Source organism: Etheostoma cragini, chromosome 4 (assembly GCF_013103735.1).
Source record: "Etheostoma cragini isolate CJK2018 chromosome 4, CSU_Ecrag_1.0, whole genome shotgun sequence".
NCBI lineage: Eukaryota > Metazoa > Chordata > Actinopteri > Perciformes > Percidae > Etheostoma > Etheostoma cragini.
The window spans coordinates 24,495,021-24,509,945 of NC_048410.1; the positions used below are offsets into that span (position 1 = coordinate 24,495,021).

General features: G+C 40.2%; 1 protein-coding gene and 1 long non-coding RNA gene across 3 annotated transcripts in view; one reads left to right on the top strand and one right to left on the bottom strand.

Moving 5' to 3' along the window:
* Positions 1–14,925, bottom strand: part of LOC117943172 (receptor-type tyrosine-protein phosphatase gamma-like) — a 455,813-nt gene that overhangs the window by 123,206 nt on the left and 317,682 nt on the right. For both annotated transcript variants that reach the window (XM_034869129.1, XM_034869128.1), the window contains exon 5: positions 13,109–13,204. In XM_034869129.1, coding sequence (XP_034725020.1) covers positions 13,109–13,204 — 96 coding nt within the window. The remainder of the gene's footprint in view (positions 1–13,108; positions 13,205–14,925) is intronic.
* The window catches only part of LOC117943202, a 57,499-nt gene that overhangs the window by 42,037 nt on the left and 537 nt on the right, over positions 1–14,925 (top strand). The window lies entirely within an intron of this gene.

Consider the following 14,925-nt stretch of genomic DNA (forward strand, 5'->3'; position numbering starts at 1 on the left):
CTCTCCAGGGACAGGCCACTGCAGTGACAAGTCAGAAAAAAAGGAACGGTGGTACAATGTGACGTGTCGTCATATTTCTCTCCTTAGCAACTTTTCTTTCTCTCTCATCGCCTGTCCCTTCCTCCCACTGTCATCCATCCAAGATCCCTCACTATGTATCTCTCTTTTGACTTCCTTCACCTTCATCTATGTCTTAAAGAGACTCAACACATCCCCCCTTTGGCAGCACTAACTGCTGATATATCAATGGTGTAATGGATGTAATGGTTAGACTTCTTTCAATGAAGACACATTGGTGTGCAGAGTTACTAATTACATCTCCTCTCATTGCCAGACCTTCCTCCACAGTGCTGAACAAGAAGGTCTGGCTAGTCCACTTGGCATTTTTGGATGGGAGAAAAACATGCTCTGGTTTATTGGCATTTCTTTAAAACAATGCCTAGTAGAAGGTTTAGCTTGCATAACTTTTCCTTCACTGTCTGGATTTACCCTGCAGAGATCAGAGGAGCAGTTAACCATAGTCCTCAGAAATCCACCAGAGGTTAGAACGCCAACACAAAGACAGAGGAAGGAACGGACATCTGGCAGAATTTTCTGTGGTACATGAACAATCCTGGAAATGAAAAGTAATTGATATAGACTACTACTTCCATCCATGACCAATTGGTGAGTAGTTGGTGGAAAACACAGAGTAGGTCCGCCAAGGAACTCAAACAAAGTTTTACTGTTCTTTGCCTTTTAGTTTTAGAACTGACAAAAGGAGAGCTGGCCTTCATGTCGCTCTTACAGGCAAAAGGAAAACAGTCTTCTTATTATTGCTACAGCAACACAACAGACTAGACTTATGGTCATTAAATGTAGATATTGTGGTTGTTGTGGTCATTCCTTAGTTCTAGACTTAGACATAATGGGCTTTTTGACATTCTTAGATTCAGACACAGGGGGCCTTTTGTTTCTTTCTTTAGTGGATCTCTAGACTCAAAATAGATTGGTGCTTCCAGCCATTGCTAGGTCCAGATTAAAGGAAAGTGATCTTCTTGCCATTATTAGACAAGTCTAAATGGTACTATCATGTCTTGCTATTCTTTAACCTAGGCTACAAAAGACTGGCCATTCTTAAATCAAGACTCCAGGAGATTGGATCAACAAGCATTCCCAACTCGTCAAATAATGATTTGTCCCGCTTGGTCAGTGGCTTTCAGCGCCAGATACTGATGCAAAAATCCCCCTTTTGTGTATGGAGGTATGTGGAAGTAGTATTAGGAGCAAGAACAGTAGCGTGTAGTATAAAATGGGTAAAATCTGCATGCGTAGGTATGTTTGGGGAAGTGGATGGGTCAAACAACACAGGACTTTCAGCCAGGAGACTGGGTTTCATGTCCCGTTCTTGTGTCACTGAAACAAGCATTTTGTAACCTCACCCACCATCTTTTCCTAAACCTGTTCGGTTCTTGTGCCACATGTCAGTCATGAATGATGCCAGATCAGTCCCGACCCAGAGCGTCAAAAAGAGTCCAAGAGTCCTGATCAAGTTTAAATTGGTTAAAAGCTCCACTGCGTGTGACTGAGACCATATAGAAGACTTTTGCGTCAGTAGCAAATCCAAAAGGCACCTGACCTACGTTGCTTTTTACCGCCATGGGAGTGAGAATGTGATGGGATCAATCAATCATTGCTGGACTTAAAGCTATTCTCTGAATTAGAGTTGAACGATTCAAGAACATCCTTGTATAGTCATGTGTAAAGCCAGCATGTTTGCTTATATAACTTGCTCAGTGCTATGCTTATGTCAGTCAGACAATCAAAGAGTTTAGGCCTCCTAGTAATTCACACACTAAATTGAGACCACTCAGTAGGTGTAGACCAAAGGAAAGTGAGTCTTCTCTCATAGAGAGGATTTAGACAAGATGAGTTCAGGCCTTCTGGATATTCTTAGATCTGGGCTACAAGAGACTGGGCCATCTGGTGTTTCTTAGAATTAGAATGATAACACCGCGTTGTAATCTTGTGTAACATCACTGAGTTAACCAGTTAATCACATCTTATTCATATTAAACAGCATGTGTGTTCACATGAGCAACTTTCATCTGTGACGCTGATAAGCTAGCTGATGATGCGATCATTGTGTGAGAGAGACTCTTAAAGTTGTTGGTTTTGATGGGTTTTAAAGATGAGAAGTGTACGCAGATTGACTGAAAATGTGAAGCGATGCATTACTTCTGAATGATATGCAACATTGCAATAGCTGTCAGTGCATTTTACTTTTCAAGTGCACCCTGGAGATAAATATCATATATGTCACAGACACCATTTGATGAAATGATGTTGCACTTCTTCTTGTTCCATTATGTGGGATTGTTGGCATACTGTAATCATACCCACAACATGAAGCAGGCTTCAGTTCACAATGTTGTATAGGTTTAATAAAAGGATATACACCCAAACAATGGTTCCATTCATGTTGATGGTGAAAAGAAAGACATGAAAGAAACTCCAGAGAGCAACAGAGGGTTGGTTCAAGGTTGGTTCACACAGTCAGGTAAACAATGATGCAGTTTATGATAGAATAGAAGCGATGAGAGAGGCTTTCTTTAGACTTCTCCCGAAATAGAATACACACATTCGCCACATAAGGTTAGACATCCCTAAGCTATTCAAAAGCCCTTTTGTCTCCCTTAAAGCATTATAATGTTTCAGACATGGACCCAATTCTGTTTCAGTGCCCTTGTTGTTCTGCACATGAAAATGATCAAATTGAAAATCAGTATGAAGGGAACATGTTTTTTGGGTGAGATGGAGGAGAGCGATGACAGTGTCAGTGGTCTCAGCGATGGTGTGTAATAAGTAGGGCAGCGGACATGCAGGGCAGGGACAGGAACATTGCCTTTCATCACCCCGTCAGCATGTAGAACAAAAACGGTGTCGATTTAAACATCATAAATGAGATATCTTCTGAAATCCATGGGGAACAAAAAAAAGACTGACGGCAAATGACATGTAATGAATTCTCTTTGGCTAAAACCTGCTGAGGCTAATGTTTCCTCAAGTAGTGTGCACTGTGCAGAATTGGAAGCAGCTCAGTGGTGGTTAGCAGTGCCGGGAAATTCTGCCTAATTACCATCATTGGGGGGTATTGGATTAGGAGCAGAATGAAGTGGTCTGTGGTCTGTGGTCCCGCATGTCTTCAAACCATACCTTTCATCATGCTGTTCTTACTCCTGCTGAGTGCCTTCCCTTTGACACTGCTACCTTTAATGGGAAGAACACCCCCCCCCCCCCCAAGCATGGAACCAATTCAAAAGATCCTCAAGGTTGCCTAGGAATGGAAGCATCCAGGACTATTCAGCTTTATTTCATTTATTTATTTATTTTGACTGTATTTCAGTACTAGATTCATGTAGTGCTAGTGGTTTCAATTAGAGATGGTCCAATACCATTTTTTGCTTCCCCACACCGATTCTGATACCTGAACTTGCGTATCAGTCAATACCGAGTACTGATCCGATACCAGTGTGTCATACATTTTATCATGTTATAACATCTGTATACTACTATCCCTGTATGGATGTGATCTGATTTCTATCTTTGTTCTATGGCCTGGCTCAGGCTACATTCTTTGTGAAACATGAACAAACAAACAATGAATGCCACAGAACTTTCTTTTATTATCCAGTATGACAGACAGTTATATCAGAAAAGGATAAACACCTATTCCTACACATATAAACTACTACTACTTTGACGTAGATTTTCATTAGGGCTTTATTATGTGGTATCTGATCTGTTTATAAACTCCGGTACTTCCCTATCCCCGCGGTTTAGGCAGTATTGGAGGCATTACTAATACTGTAATCGGTATCGGAACATCTCTAGTTTCCATGATACGATAATGTGCAGCATATGTGAACCAACAGCAGAATATGTATAACTTGGTGTCTTATTATTTGCGTTGACTACTTTCAGGAATCAGAGCAGCAAATCAGATATTAGAAGTATGCAGTAAAAAAGTAAGTAACTAAAAATGTAATATAGTACAATACAACCAAAATATGTTGTCTGTTTTAAAAGTGCACGTAGAGGCCTTATCTGATGTGATGCTCCACATCATTTCTCAGTGCCTTCCAAAACAATTACACAATATTGAAAAATAAATCGGTTTATGATGCAACAGCGCTCTTGTTAAGGTTTGATTAGGTTTAGACAAAACAACTACTTGGTTAGGTTCAGGGAAAGATGTTAACTTGGGTTTGGGTAAGGGCAGCTCTGTTGTCATGGTTACATGGATAAACTCCTGGGGCCTGTTCTACGGAGCAAGATCAACATGCCCTGGATTTATTTCCATTCCCCGGCCTAACCTATCAACCGCGGTCCTGCATAAGCTGTGTCCCGGCGGGGGTTATCACCTAGTTCAATCAACCCAGGGTTCCCCAATCCAGCGACGTGCACGTCTACATACAGAGGCGGTGTTTGCACAGCGAGACCAATCGCAAACATCTACCAGAGCCTTTCACATAAGAAGAACAAACTATAATTCTACATAAAAATGAAGAACACAGACATGGTTTTACAGCCTAAAAAAAAACAGTCGCTGCTTTCTAAAACAGGAAGGAAAGCTGGCAAAAAAATAGCCTACGCAGTAAATGTGTAAATCACAACGCTTATCGATATCACTTCCCCATCAGTCAGGACCGAGATCTTACCATAATTACACTTGTGCTTTAGCCTATTATTATATCAATGCTGGCAGTGGTAAGCGATCCATAATCACTTACTACTCGCTGTATAGTCTACCGTATAGGTAGTTCACCATTTGGTAGTGCTGTCCAAATGTATATTGAGATGTATTATACCCTTTTACAAGGCCATCCACTTCGGGGCCCGAGGGCCAAGTTTGGCTTGTGCTCCTTTTGTTTTGGAACACCATGGCATTTGACATGCTCATGCTTGTTGTCTCATTTTGAAAGTATTGTAAAATAAAGCTGCACTCACAACAAAACGGAATTGATCTGAGTTTGACGGAAATGTAAAGCACAGTGCTGGTAAACTTCTTTAAATCCTCACAAATCATTTATCTACAAATAATTACAAAAATGCCAGTATTCTTTGTCTCTCCTGCTCACCCTCACATGCTGTTTTCTCGTATATGAATACAAAGTACTTTGTGGCTGTGAATGAGTTAGTGATTTAGGACACAGCCATGGACTTTGTGGCGCTTCAACATATGTCACAAGTATATGTACAGCTGTACATAAAATGGTGCTTGCATAGCATTCCATTGCTTCCTCTTTCATCCCCTTTTCCAAGACAGCAAGCAAAGTCATCAGAACGAGGCTGTTTTGAAATGTCTTTAGATTTACTTCATTACTTTACTTTTTTCTGCTCCTTGTCCTAGTCTAAATAGGCCCTGCAGAATGGATGACTGCCATTGAAGGAACTTAAGTCAAGTCCACGAAAGCTTTTCCTTCCCTCTCTTCAGTCTGTTTCTTACTTCTTCTCCCTCCGATGCCTCGCACTTTAATATTAAATTGAGCTACAGATGCCCCAAAATCATGTGAAATGAGACCCAGCGGGATTCTCCCGTTAACGTAAGAAATAAAAAGTAAAAAGCAGAGTGGATATTCTGTGTGATTTACATCTCAGCTGGGCCTCGTTTTTGCATGTTGCTGTCTAGCTGAGTGCGTGGAAAACACAGTGGAGGCATGCAGCCGTGTAAATAGGCAAATAAAAGGCCAATGAGAGCTATCTATTTCATTTAAACGCCTCAGTGCAGTGCATTGCAATGCCAGGTCATTTAAAAGGGCGATTCCCGAGCTCTGCCGAGATGATGGGGCCCAATGTGTCCTGTAACATCAGTGTGATGATCCGAGATGGGAATAAACGCTTTGGTATTGTACTTAAGTCAATTTTTCTGATATTTTTTACTTTACTATTTATTTGTGTGCCAACTTTTTACTTTTGCTCCTTACATTTTAACACAAATATCGGTACTTTCTACTCCTTACATACAAAATTGGCTCGTTACTTTAGTTTTGTAAAAGAGGTCGTCATGACGGAAAATTGCACGAACACGCGCCTCACACAGCAAGCTGGCGCGCGCCACACAGACAAGAAAGTAAGAGAAAATAAAGAGGGACTAGCTGTCCCGTCGGAGGAGAAGTTAGCTAGAGATTTTGTTGTTTGTGTTTTTCACCTGTTAGCTGGGTTGCTCATTGCTTGATTGTGTTAAAGCATCAACAAGTTGGGGCCAAGTTGGACACCAGTCTCAGCTTTAAATACAATCCTAATCTAGTCCTCACTAACAAGTTTCAAATCATTTCGCAGGAGTTACCGTTATTATTGTTTGCGTCATCAATACCATATTCAATCTGATTGGATGGGACTCTGGGCATTCTGAATTAATTTGTGGCAAATGAGTGCAGCTTGAGGGCGCTAACGTTAGCACATAGTAGTATAGATGGGAACATGATTGAAAATGAAGAAAGCAGAGATCCCAGAGATTCAGCAGACAAGCAGCAAGACATTCTCAATCATCCTCGGCTTTATGTGAGAGAGATGTTTGAGATAGTAGGCATCAGGAATGACTCCTGGCCAATGTGCTGCGTAACTTCTTAAATACTGTCTGTTTAGTAATTCATATTTTATCCTTCATTTTTTTTCCAAAAGCCATATTTGAGCAAACACATACTGTAAGATTCCTTTAAATCTTAAGGGGAAGAAAAAAAAAGAGAAACTGGATCTGTGAATTCTCACAGAATCACAACTGAATTCATATCTTGCTGCCCAGTGAGAATCTTATAAACCTTGAGTCCCAGTCTCTCTCCCAATCATCATAATCATATATGGGATGTTTTGGGCCTACTGGCAGACATCCATTTACAATGTAGGTAATGATCTTTTTCCATTGCCACTAATGTTTCTCAATGTATCAACTCTGGTAACATTTACGGCTAATTTTACTTTTATACTTTAAGTAAATTTCCAAGCCTGCACTTTGTTACTTTTACTTGAGTAAAGAAGTTAAATCAGTACTTCCACTTTTACCAGAGTATTTAGCTGTAATTCTACTTAAGTACGGGAAGTGAGTACTTTTGCCATCTTGTGTGCTGATTATTAAATACATGACACAGTAGCTACGACACACAGCTGCAGAAACACACTGCTCGCCTAGCTTCTAGCGTAGCACGCCCTCATACTCTGCTTCTGACTGGCTAGTAGTCCTTACCTAGGTACTGTCAGGGTACGCCCTCATACTCTGCTTCTGACTGGCTAGTAGTCCTTACCAAGGCACTGTCAAGGCACCCCTTATACTCTTCTTCTGACTGGCTAGTAGTCCTTAACTAGGTACTGTTAGGGCACGCCTTTATATTCTACTTCTGACTGGCTAGTAGTCCTTACCTAGCTACTGCGCATGTGCAACTCCCAACAAAGATGGAACAGAAGTGAGATGTCTCACTCTGTAGCTGAAACAGAAACCTAAACACACAGGGTGAAAAGAGGAGTTTCAGCAATATGCAGTAAGAAAATGGAGCTTCTAGACAACTAAACCATGAAAACCCATTCTTGTCCAACCTTTAAATACAATTATGAACCTGAAATTGAGCAAAACATTTTGCATAGAAAAAAACACACCAGCATAACCTGTCGGGGTCCGTCTGTGGTAGCAAAATTATGGAGAGCACAGGTTCAAATCAATCTTTGAGCTTGAGAGCTTCAACTGCACACTATAATTGGGTGCATAGGAAATGTGTCCATACTGCCATATCATAAATCAGAAGGGTGGTGTACTTAACAAAACCCATAGAATGAGTCACATATTTCAGAACAACATGAGTCATCTGTCAGTAAAGGTAGCATGTGTGGCTGCTTTTTAAAATCGATTAGGCTTTTTCTGCCATTTTCATCAAGCTGCTTCGAGGTAAGCAATTTCTCCATCTGCCTACTCATCTCGTCTGTTTTGTCCTAAGTGCACATTTTTCCCTTCAAAATGCCTATTCATTTTTTTTTTTTTGCCAACACATGGTCCTCCAGATAATTATCCCTTCAGTTGACCCCACGGACCTTTCCTTCAACAACATGCTCAGGTTAACATTTGAGACAGCGTGAACACTCGTTTAAGAGATCTTATCAGCATTTCTTTCAACATAAAAAACTAAATAAAAAAGTATTATCTCTTGTTATATGCTTATGACATGTCAAAAAAAAAATGTTTAGTACATGTCTTGATATAGTACATCACTGGATTCTTTTAGGTAGAAGTAACAGTCGGGTAAGCTTCTTTTAATCGGTTCAAATCTTTTAACAATTGAACAGATTTTTGTTAGATTAGATGCGTGTTCATCTTAAATTCACAGAATGAAATGTGGTGTTCCTCAGGGTTCAGTTTCCTACACTTATTAACCTTTACATGCTGCCACATGGAAACATCATCAGGAGACCAAGCATACATTTCATAATTAAAAAATAAATTGTAAATAATCACTGGTTATTATTTTAGAGAGAATTACTGTTACATTGACAGGGATGACTATTATGGACAGACAATATGAATTAGGTGTGAGGGGGAAACGGTATGGAACATTACAGACGTAGAGTGTAACTGATGAAAGCCACAGACTCAATTATAACATCGCTTACAGCGGTTGCTTGTATGAACTGTGTTGAGAAAGATAAAGAAGAACTAGAAGAAAGAGAGAGCTGTCTTTACATATTTGTCTGCACAAGACAGGCTATACACAAGGGAGTGACAGAGAGAAGAAAGACATGGAGGAAGATTGAATGAAGTGAGAGGAGGAAATATTAACTTGGGGGTTAATGGTCCACGTAAAAGCCCACTTAGGTAATCGATGGCCTCAAATGAACCTTTTATTCATGACAATTGAGAGTGAAAGAGCTGACAATGATCCCAGTCCCCCCGCAGCTCCACTCGACAGGCCTGAGAGGACTTAATTAGTGACTTTGATCCTGACCAACAGGTTTTACAGCTGAGGGTCACGTGATTGCCTGGACGAAGATGGCAGTTTAGAGAATAGCTCCCAGCACAAACTTGGCAACTAATAGTGTTTTATGGTTCTAACTATGATAATTTACCACTGTGTGCTCTTCAGAATTGCTTAACGCAGAATGGCATGCAGGAGTACGCCACAATGCAGCGATACGGACGCCATTACAGAGGCTCTGCTTTAGAGCAGATGAGCTACTTGGAGCCGTGCTTTGCTCAGATTTAACAGGTGGGAGAAGAAAACATGGTAAACCTACCTGCTATTCATGACCAACTAGCATCTCAGACTGCAAGCCTTGGCTTGAAAACTGACGGGAACACTCTAAAAACTACAGTAAACTGACAGCAATGGTCATATTCTGCAGGAGATGGAGGCAAAGTTAGCAGACTTAGAAGATAAAAACCAAAGATGCAAAATTTGCATTGTCAGGCTCCAGGAGGGATTAAAAGACTCTAACGCTATTGGATACTGCACACGTTCTCTCCCTGAATGGCTTTCAGACCTGATGTTCAGATTGACATTATGAGAGCCCACCAAGTCTACAGTGGCCGCCCAGAGATGAACAACACCGCTACCTGTACACAGATTTTTTATGTACTTTGCTACTCAACCAGACAGGCTTTTATCCAGGCTGCATGGAGGTCCAAGGCCACTGTCAGAAGAAAGATTTGTTTTTCCATAGATTACAGCAACTTTACGTTCAAGCGTCGCCAAGCCTTCTACCAAGTCATGGATTCAACGCAGGACAGTGGTTTGGATTCTTTCTTGACGTATCCTGCGACTCTGAAGATTAGAGACTTCAGATACAGTATTAGGGGACTATTAAGGTCTATATAAAATAGACTTCAGATACAGTATTAGGGGACCACTAAGGTATATATAAAAGAGACTTCAGATACAGTATTAGGGGACCATTAAGGTCTATATAAAAGAGACTTCAGATACAGTATTAGGGGACCACTAAGGTCTATATAAAAGAGACTTCAGATACAGTATTAGGGGACCACTGGTCTATATAAAAGAGACTTCAGATACAGTATTAGGGGACCACTAAGGTCTATATAAAAGAGACTTCAGATACAGTATTAGGGGACCACTAAGGTCTATATAAAAGAGACTTCAGATACAGTATTAGGGGACCACTAAGGTCTATATAAAAGAGACTTCAGATACAGTATTAGGGGACCACTAAGGTCTATATAAAAGAGAATTCAGATACAGTATTAGGGGACCACTAAGGTCTATATAAAAGAGAATTCAGATACAGTATTAGGGGACCACTAAGGTCTATATAAAAGCATCCAAAGAGCACCATGTCATGGAACCTTTAAAAAAGTGAAAGGCAGTAGCAAGTTAAAGTTCCATGTCTGTCTTCATTTAGAACACATCTTTTATTTTATTATATATGGCGTGCGCTTAATCCCACCTGTATGGATTATTCCTTTTTCTCAGGCAGACATACATCTATAGATTTTCTTTTTGCGTCCCCAAAATGATTGCATTCAATTGATAACGCAGTGTTCCCCCGAGTGGCACTCTCCGACCTCAGGGGAGTTTATTGCTCAGTCTGTGTCAGCGTGCTGTTAGATGGCGCTAATATTCTTACATCATGCAGTCTATAGCAGAATTCCAGATATGTGCAGACATTAATGTCGGCTCTGTAAAAGACCCCAGAACACTGTGGGATGCTATAAAGGGTTTTATTAGGAGCAATACCATACTATTCTGCTCTAATATACGCTAAGTCACTTCAACTGCAAAATCTTGAAGCCAAATTAACCAGATTAGACTCATTGTTACCAACTAATGTTACGGACCAAATTGCTTTAGAACGACCATTAGTCAAGAAGGAAATAAACTATATTCTGAATTTCTAATTCATAAAACAAGACAGTGCTATTACTTTCAGGGTGCTGAAGAAAATGCTATGAAAGAGCCTTGGTCACTCCAGGACGTTCTTTTTGCAAATGTTTCTAACAAACAGTGCCAGCTACGCTTTGGCCACATTATCTCTCATTTTATCAAAACTTGGAGATTAGCTGAAACTTACTGTCATATAGCTTGTAACTGGCACACCTTTCCTCCATTATCCAATAATACAGCACTCCTGATTGGTGGGAGGCCGATAACAGCCCCACAATGGGAACATAGGGGAGTTTGTTGTCTAAAATACATTTTTAGTGATGTTGGCTTATTTTCTTTTTCTGACTTGCAGAACACATCATCTTTTTTTGTTTACATTCAGTTAAGGTCTGCTCTTAAGGCATACTGTGTTCCTTGGCAGAGGCCTTTGTCCATCTATCCTATTTGGAAGTTATTTACTGGGCAGCCTAAAGACTGCGACATGGTATCCAGGCTTTATCAGTTGTTAGTGATTTCTGGCCGCTCTGCCCTTCCTATAGAGAGGATCTGGGTACGTGATTACCCAGGCCTGAGTGTTGATCTTGATTGACATTATGTATGGTCTAACATTCCAGAAGTATCACACAATCCAGACCATCAGCAGATTCACTCCAGTTTCACTCATAGGACATATCTAACCCCCATGAAAATGCACCACATGAAAATAATTAACAGCCCTTTATGCGCTTTCTGCCCAATGAAAGCTTGAGGTAGATATCTTCACATGGTCTAGAGGTGCTCTCCTGTTGGTCAGTTCAGGAACAGTTTTGCATCCAAAATTTTCACCTTGATTAATGTTACTGTGTGTGTTACTGTCAATGTCTTGATTCTGAATGACCTGTCAGCCTTTCTGGGACTCAAAAACATGTTTTGTTTTCTGGACTTACAGCTGCAAAGAAAATAATTACAAGCCAAAATCAAACCAGGACCTGTGTATGGACCTGTGTATGGCCACCTGGACCCTTTCCTATTTGGATGTGATAAATATGGAACTCTCCATCGGGCGCATACATGGAGCCCTGGAAAAGACTCCGAACATGTGGCGGAGCCATGCTGACTCTGTGAGGTCCGGGCTGGTCCAGGCCTCTAACTTGCACAGATGTTTGGTCTCTTGTCTTGTGTTAGTCTGTGTGTGTGTGTCTATTTACAGTATGTGTGTGTTTGTGTGTGTCTGTTTCTGCATATGTTGGTCTGACTCCCTCTCTCCCGTTTTCCCTCTATCTGTTTTTCGCCCTGGGACGCGTTCTCATGTCATCCTATGTCCTATTCCTGTGTCCAAGTGTATTGTTTGTAACTGTTTGTATTTTTGTATGGTTACTGTATTAAAATAAATTTAAAACTTGATCACATCAAAAAACAGGTTTTTCCAGCTGATACTTAAGCCGCCTGCACATGATTTGCGTAGAAACTGCTCTCCACTGGCTGTGCCATTAGTTTCCTATGGGGAGAGGGGCGGAGACAACTCGCAAGACCTTTTTAAAGCGTAGTTTCAGCCAGAAGCAATGATGACGTATACCTGCGCTGTGCTTTGCCTCTGTGTTTTAACTCTGATCGTGTAGGCGGCTTCACGCGCCACTCTGAGAAAAATAATAGGAAGAAGTAGTAGTAGTACTGAGTGGAGTAGTTTCTGTTAATGTGGTGTATCTAGTTTTAACTTTAAAACAAAATGTTAATTAAATGCTTAATTTTAGCTTAGAAATGTTGTCTTTTTTCACTCAAGTTTGATAAGCATCCCTCAGCCATATGGTTTGATCAATTTTGTTTGTGCTCAATCAAACCCTGAATACTTGTGAGCCAATCGCAAGGTTGAAAAAGGAACAACTCATCCCTAAATAGTGAATGTCATTATGTCTTCACTCATTGTCAGTCAAGCCTCCATGGAGTTCACACAGGGGGTAAGATCCATCTCATAGAAAAAAATAAGGAACAGGCCAGTATGTGTGTTGTACGTCACTGTTTACGGAATCGGAGTTCTCCGCCAAATTTAACTTCTGTCATTATCGGTTTGTTTTTGGGTCAGAGTTTATTTACACTTTGTGACTATTATGTGACATTATCTAACAGCCAAAATCTAGGTCATGTGGACTCACGGAGCAGATGTAGATCTTAATATTTTGGTTTTCTTTTTTGAAAACCGTATTAAGCTGAAACCATAAAAGTACACACGCACAAACACAAACAGGCTATGGGGACATATCAATTCCTACCTGAAAAAAAACAGCCATGGCGGCAATGATCCTCTTCTCCGTCAGAGCTGCACTGAGGCTGTCAAAGTCATCTGAGTTGTACATGTAGATCTGCATCTGTGAGAGACAGAAACACTGGGTTAGGTCAAATTCAATAAAGACACTACAAATTAATCTAACGATTTGTATCTCCCTCCCGATGTAACAACTGTGATTATATGGTGGCAGCTGCTGCCGTGGTCCTGCTCTACGACCCGGTTACGCCCTGCTGCGCCACTACTGTTATTAATATTAGTCATAGTTCTATTATCTTTACTGCATCTTAACTATAATTGTCACAGTTCATCATGTCATTCCATTGAACCCACTGCTATAACTACTTTTATAATAATTATATTATATATCACATAAGTCTCTCTCTCTCTCCCTCTCTTTCTCTCACTCAATTTTCAATTTGTAATTTTCAATTTCCTGTTGCTTTATTGGCATGAAAAAAAAGTCCATATGTGTTGCCAAAGCATTGAACAAACTTATATAAACAACAGCAAGGATTAAATACATCTGACAAAATAATAATATTAATACAGGTAAAAAGGATACTTATGATATAAGTACAGTATGATAACGTTTTTGCCTTGTATTGTGGCAGGATAATACAAATTTAGATGCTAGCCATGCCGTGCTCTTATCATCCACTAATAAAAAGGACTCTCTCTCTCTCTCTCTCTCTCTCTCCCCCTAACCCATCAACCACCAAGAGCCAGGTTCTGTCCGAGGTTTCCCCGCCATCGTTGAACCAAATGCTTGCTTTTGGGGGGGGGGGGGTTGTTGGGTCTCTGTAAATTACAGAGCGTGGTGTTATTTCACACTATGAATGATACTATAAATAACACTTAATTGAATAAAATGTTACTTGATTGGATTAAATGCTTTAATGGTAATGGGAAGGATCGCATGCACACCGCTATCTTCATAAAGTGAACTGGTGATGAATCCCCCTCATGCATGAATCATAAATCAATGACAGCCTAATCAAATGCATGATCCATGACAAGGAAGATACAGAGGAATTTAAATGCAAAAGATGGACAGGCAGAAACAGATTCCTGCCAACACCCCGAAATTTCACAAATGTTTCCAGGGAAGCCCAGCTCTCCCATGCTGCCCTGCAGATGACTGTCTCCCTGCAAATAGTGTTGCACTGGCAATGGCTATTTTTTTAAATTAAGTTATAAGTGGATGTCTCAGCTTTTCCTGCAGTTAAATACAAGCAAAACATGGATTCTAATTATTGCTTCTGATAATATACTTGCATTTCACATAGACTTGTCCCACTATCCTCTGCAACCCAGCAAATGCTGAATTCAAAAATGAATTCAATTATTATATGAAAATGCCCACATTGCAGTTTTCCTGTGAGATATTTTAAAATTAATGTGGGAAAAACAAGCTGGCAATAAATTAAATCAACAGCTCTGACCTTAATGGAGTCTATGAAAATATACTTTTTTCCCTTTTTTCTTCACGATTGACACAAATCTCAAATTTGATTTATACTGTTGTTATATATACTGTATATATAATTACATATACATTCATTCATGTCTTTTAATGTCATGTTTTTTGTAATATAGAAGCTAGGGATGTCAGAGTTAGTTTGCTCAAAAGCAAGAGTTAGACAACTGGTTAGATTCCCATTAAATAAACGTAATTTCCTTTAGCGTCATATAACACACACTCGGTCGTCTCCTTTAGTGTCATATAACACGCTAGGTCGTCTCCTTTAGCGTCATATAATACACACTCGGTCGTCTCCTTTAGTGTCATATAACACACGC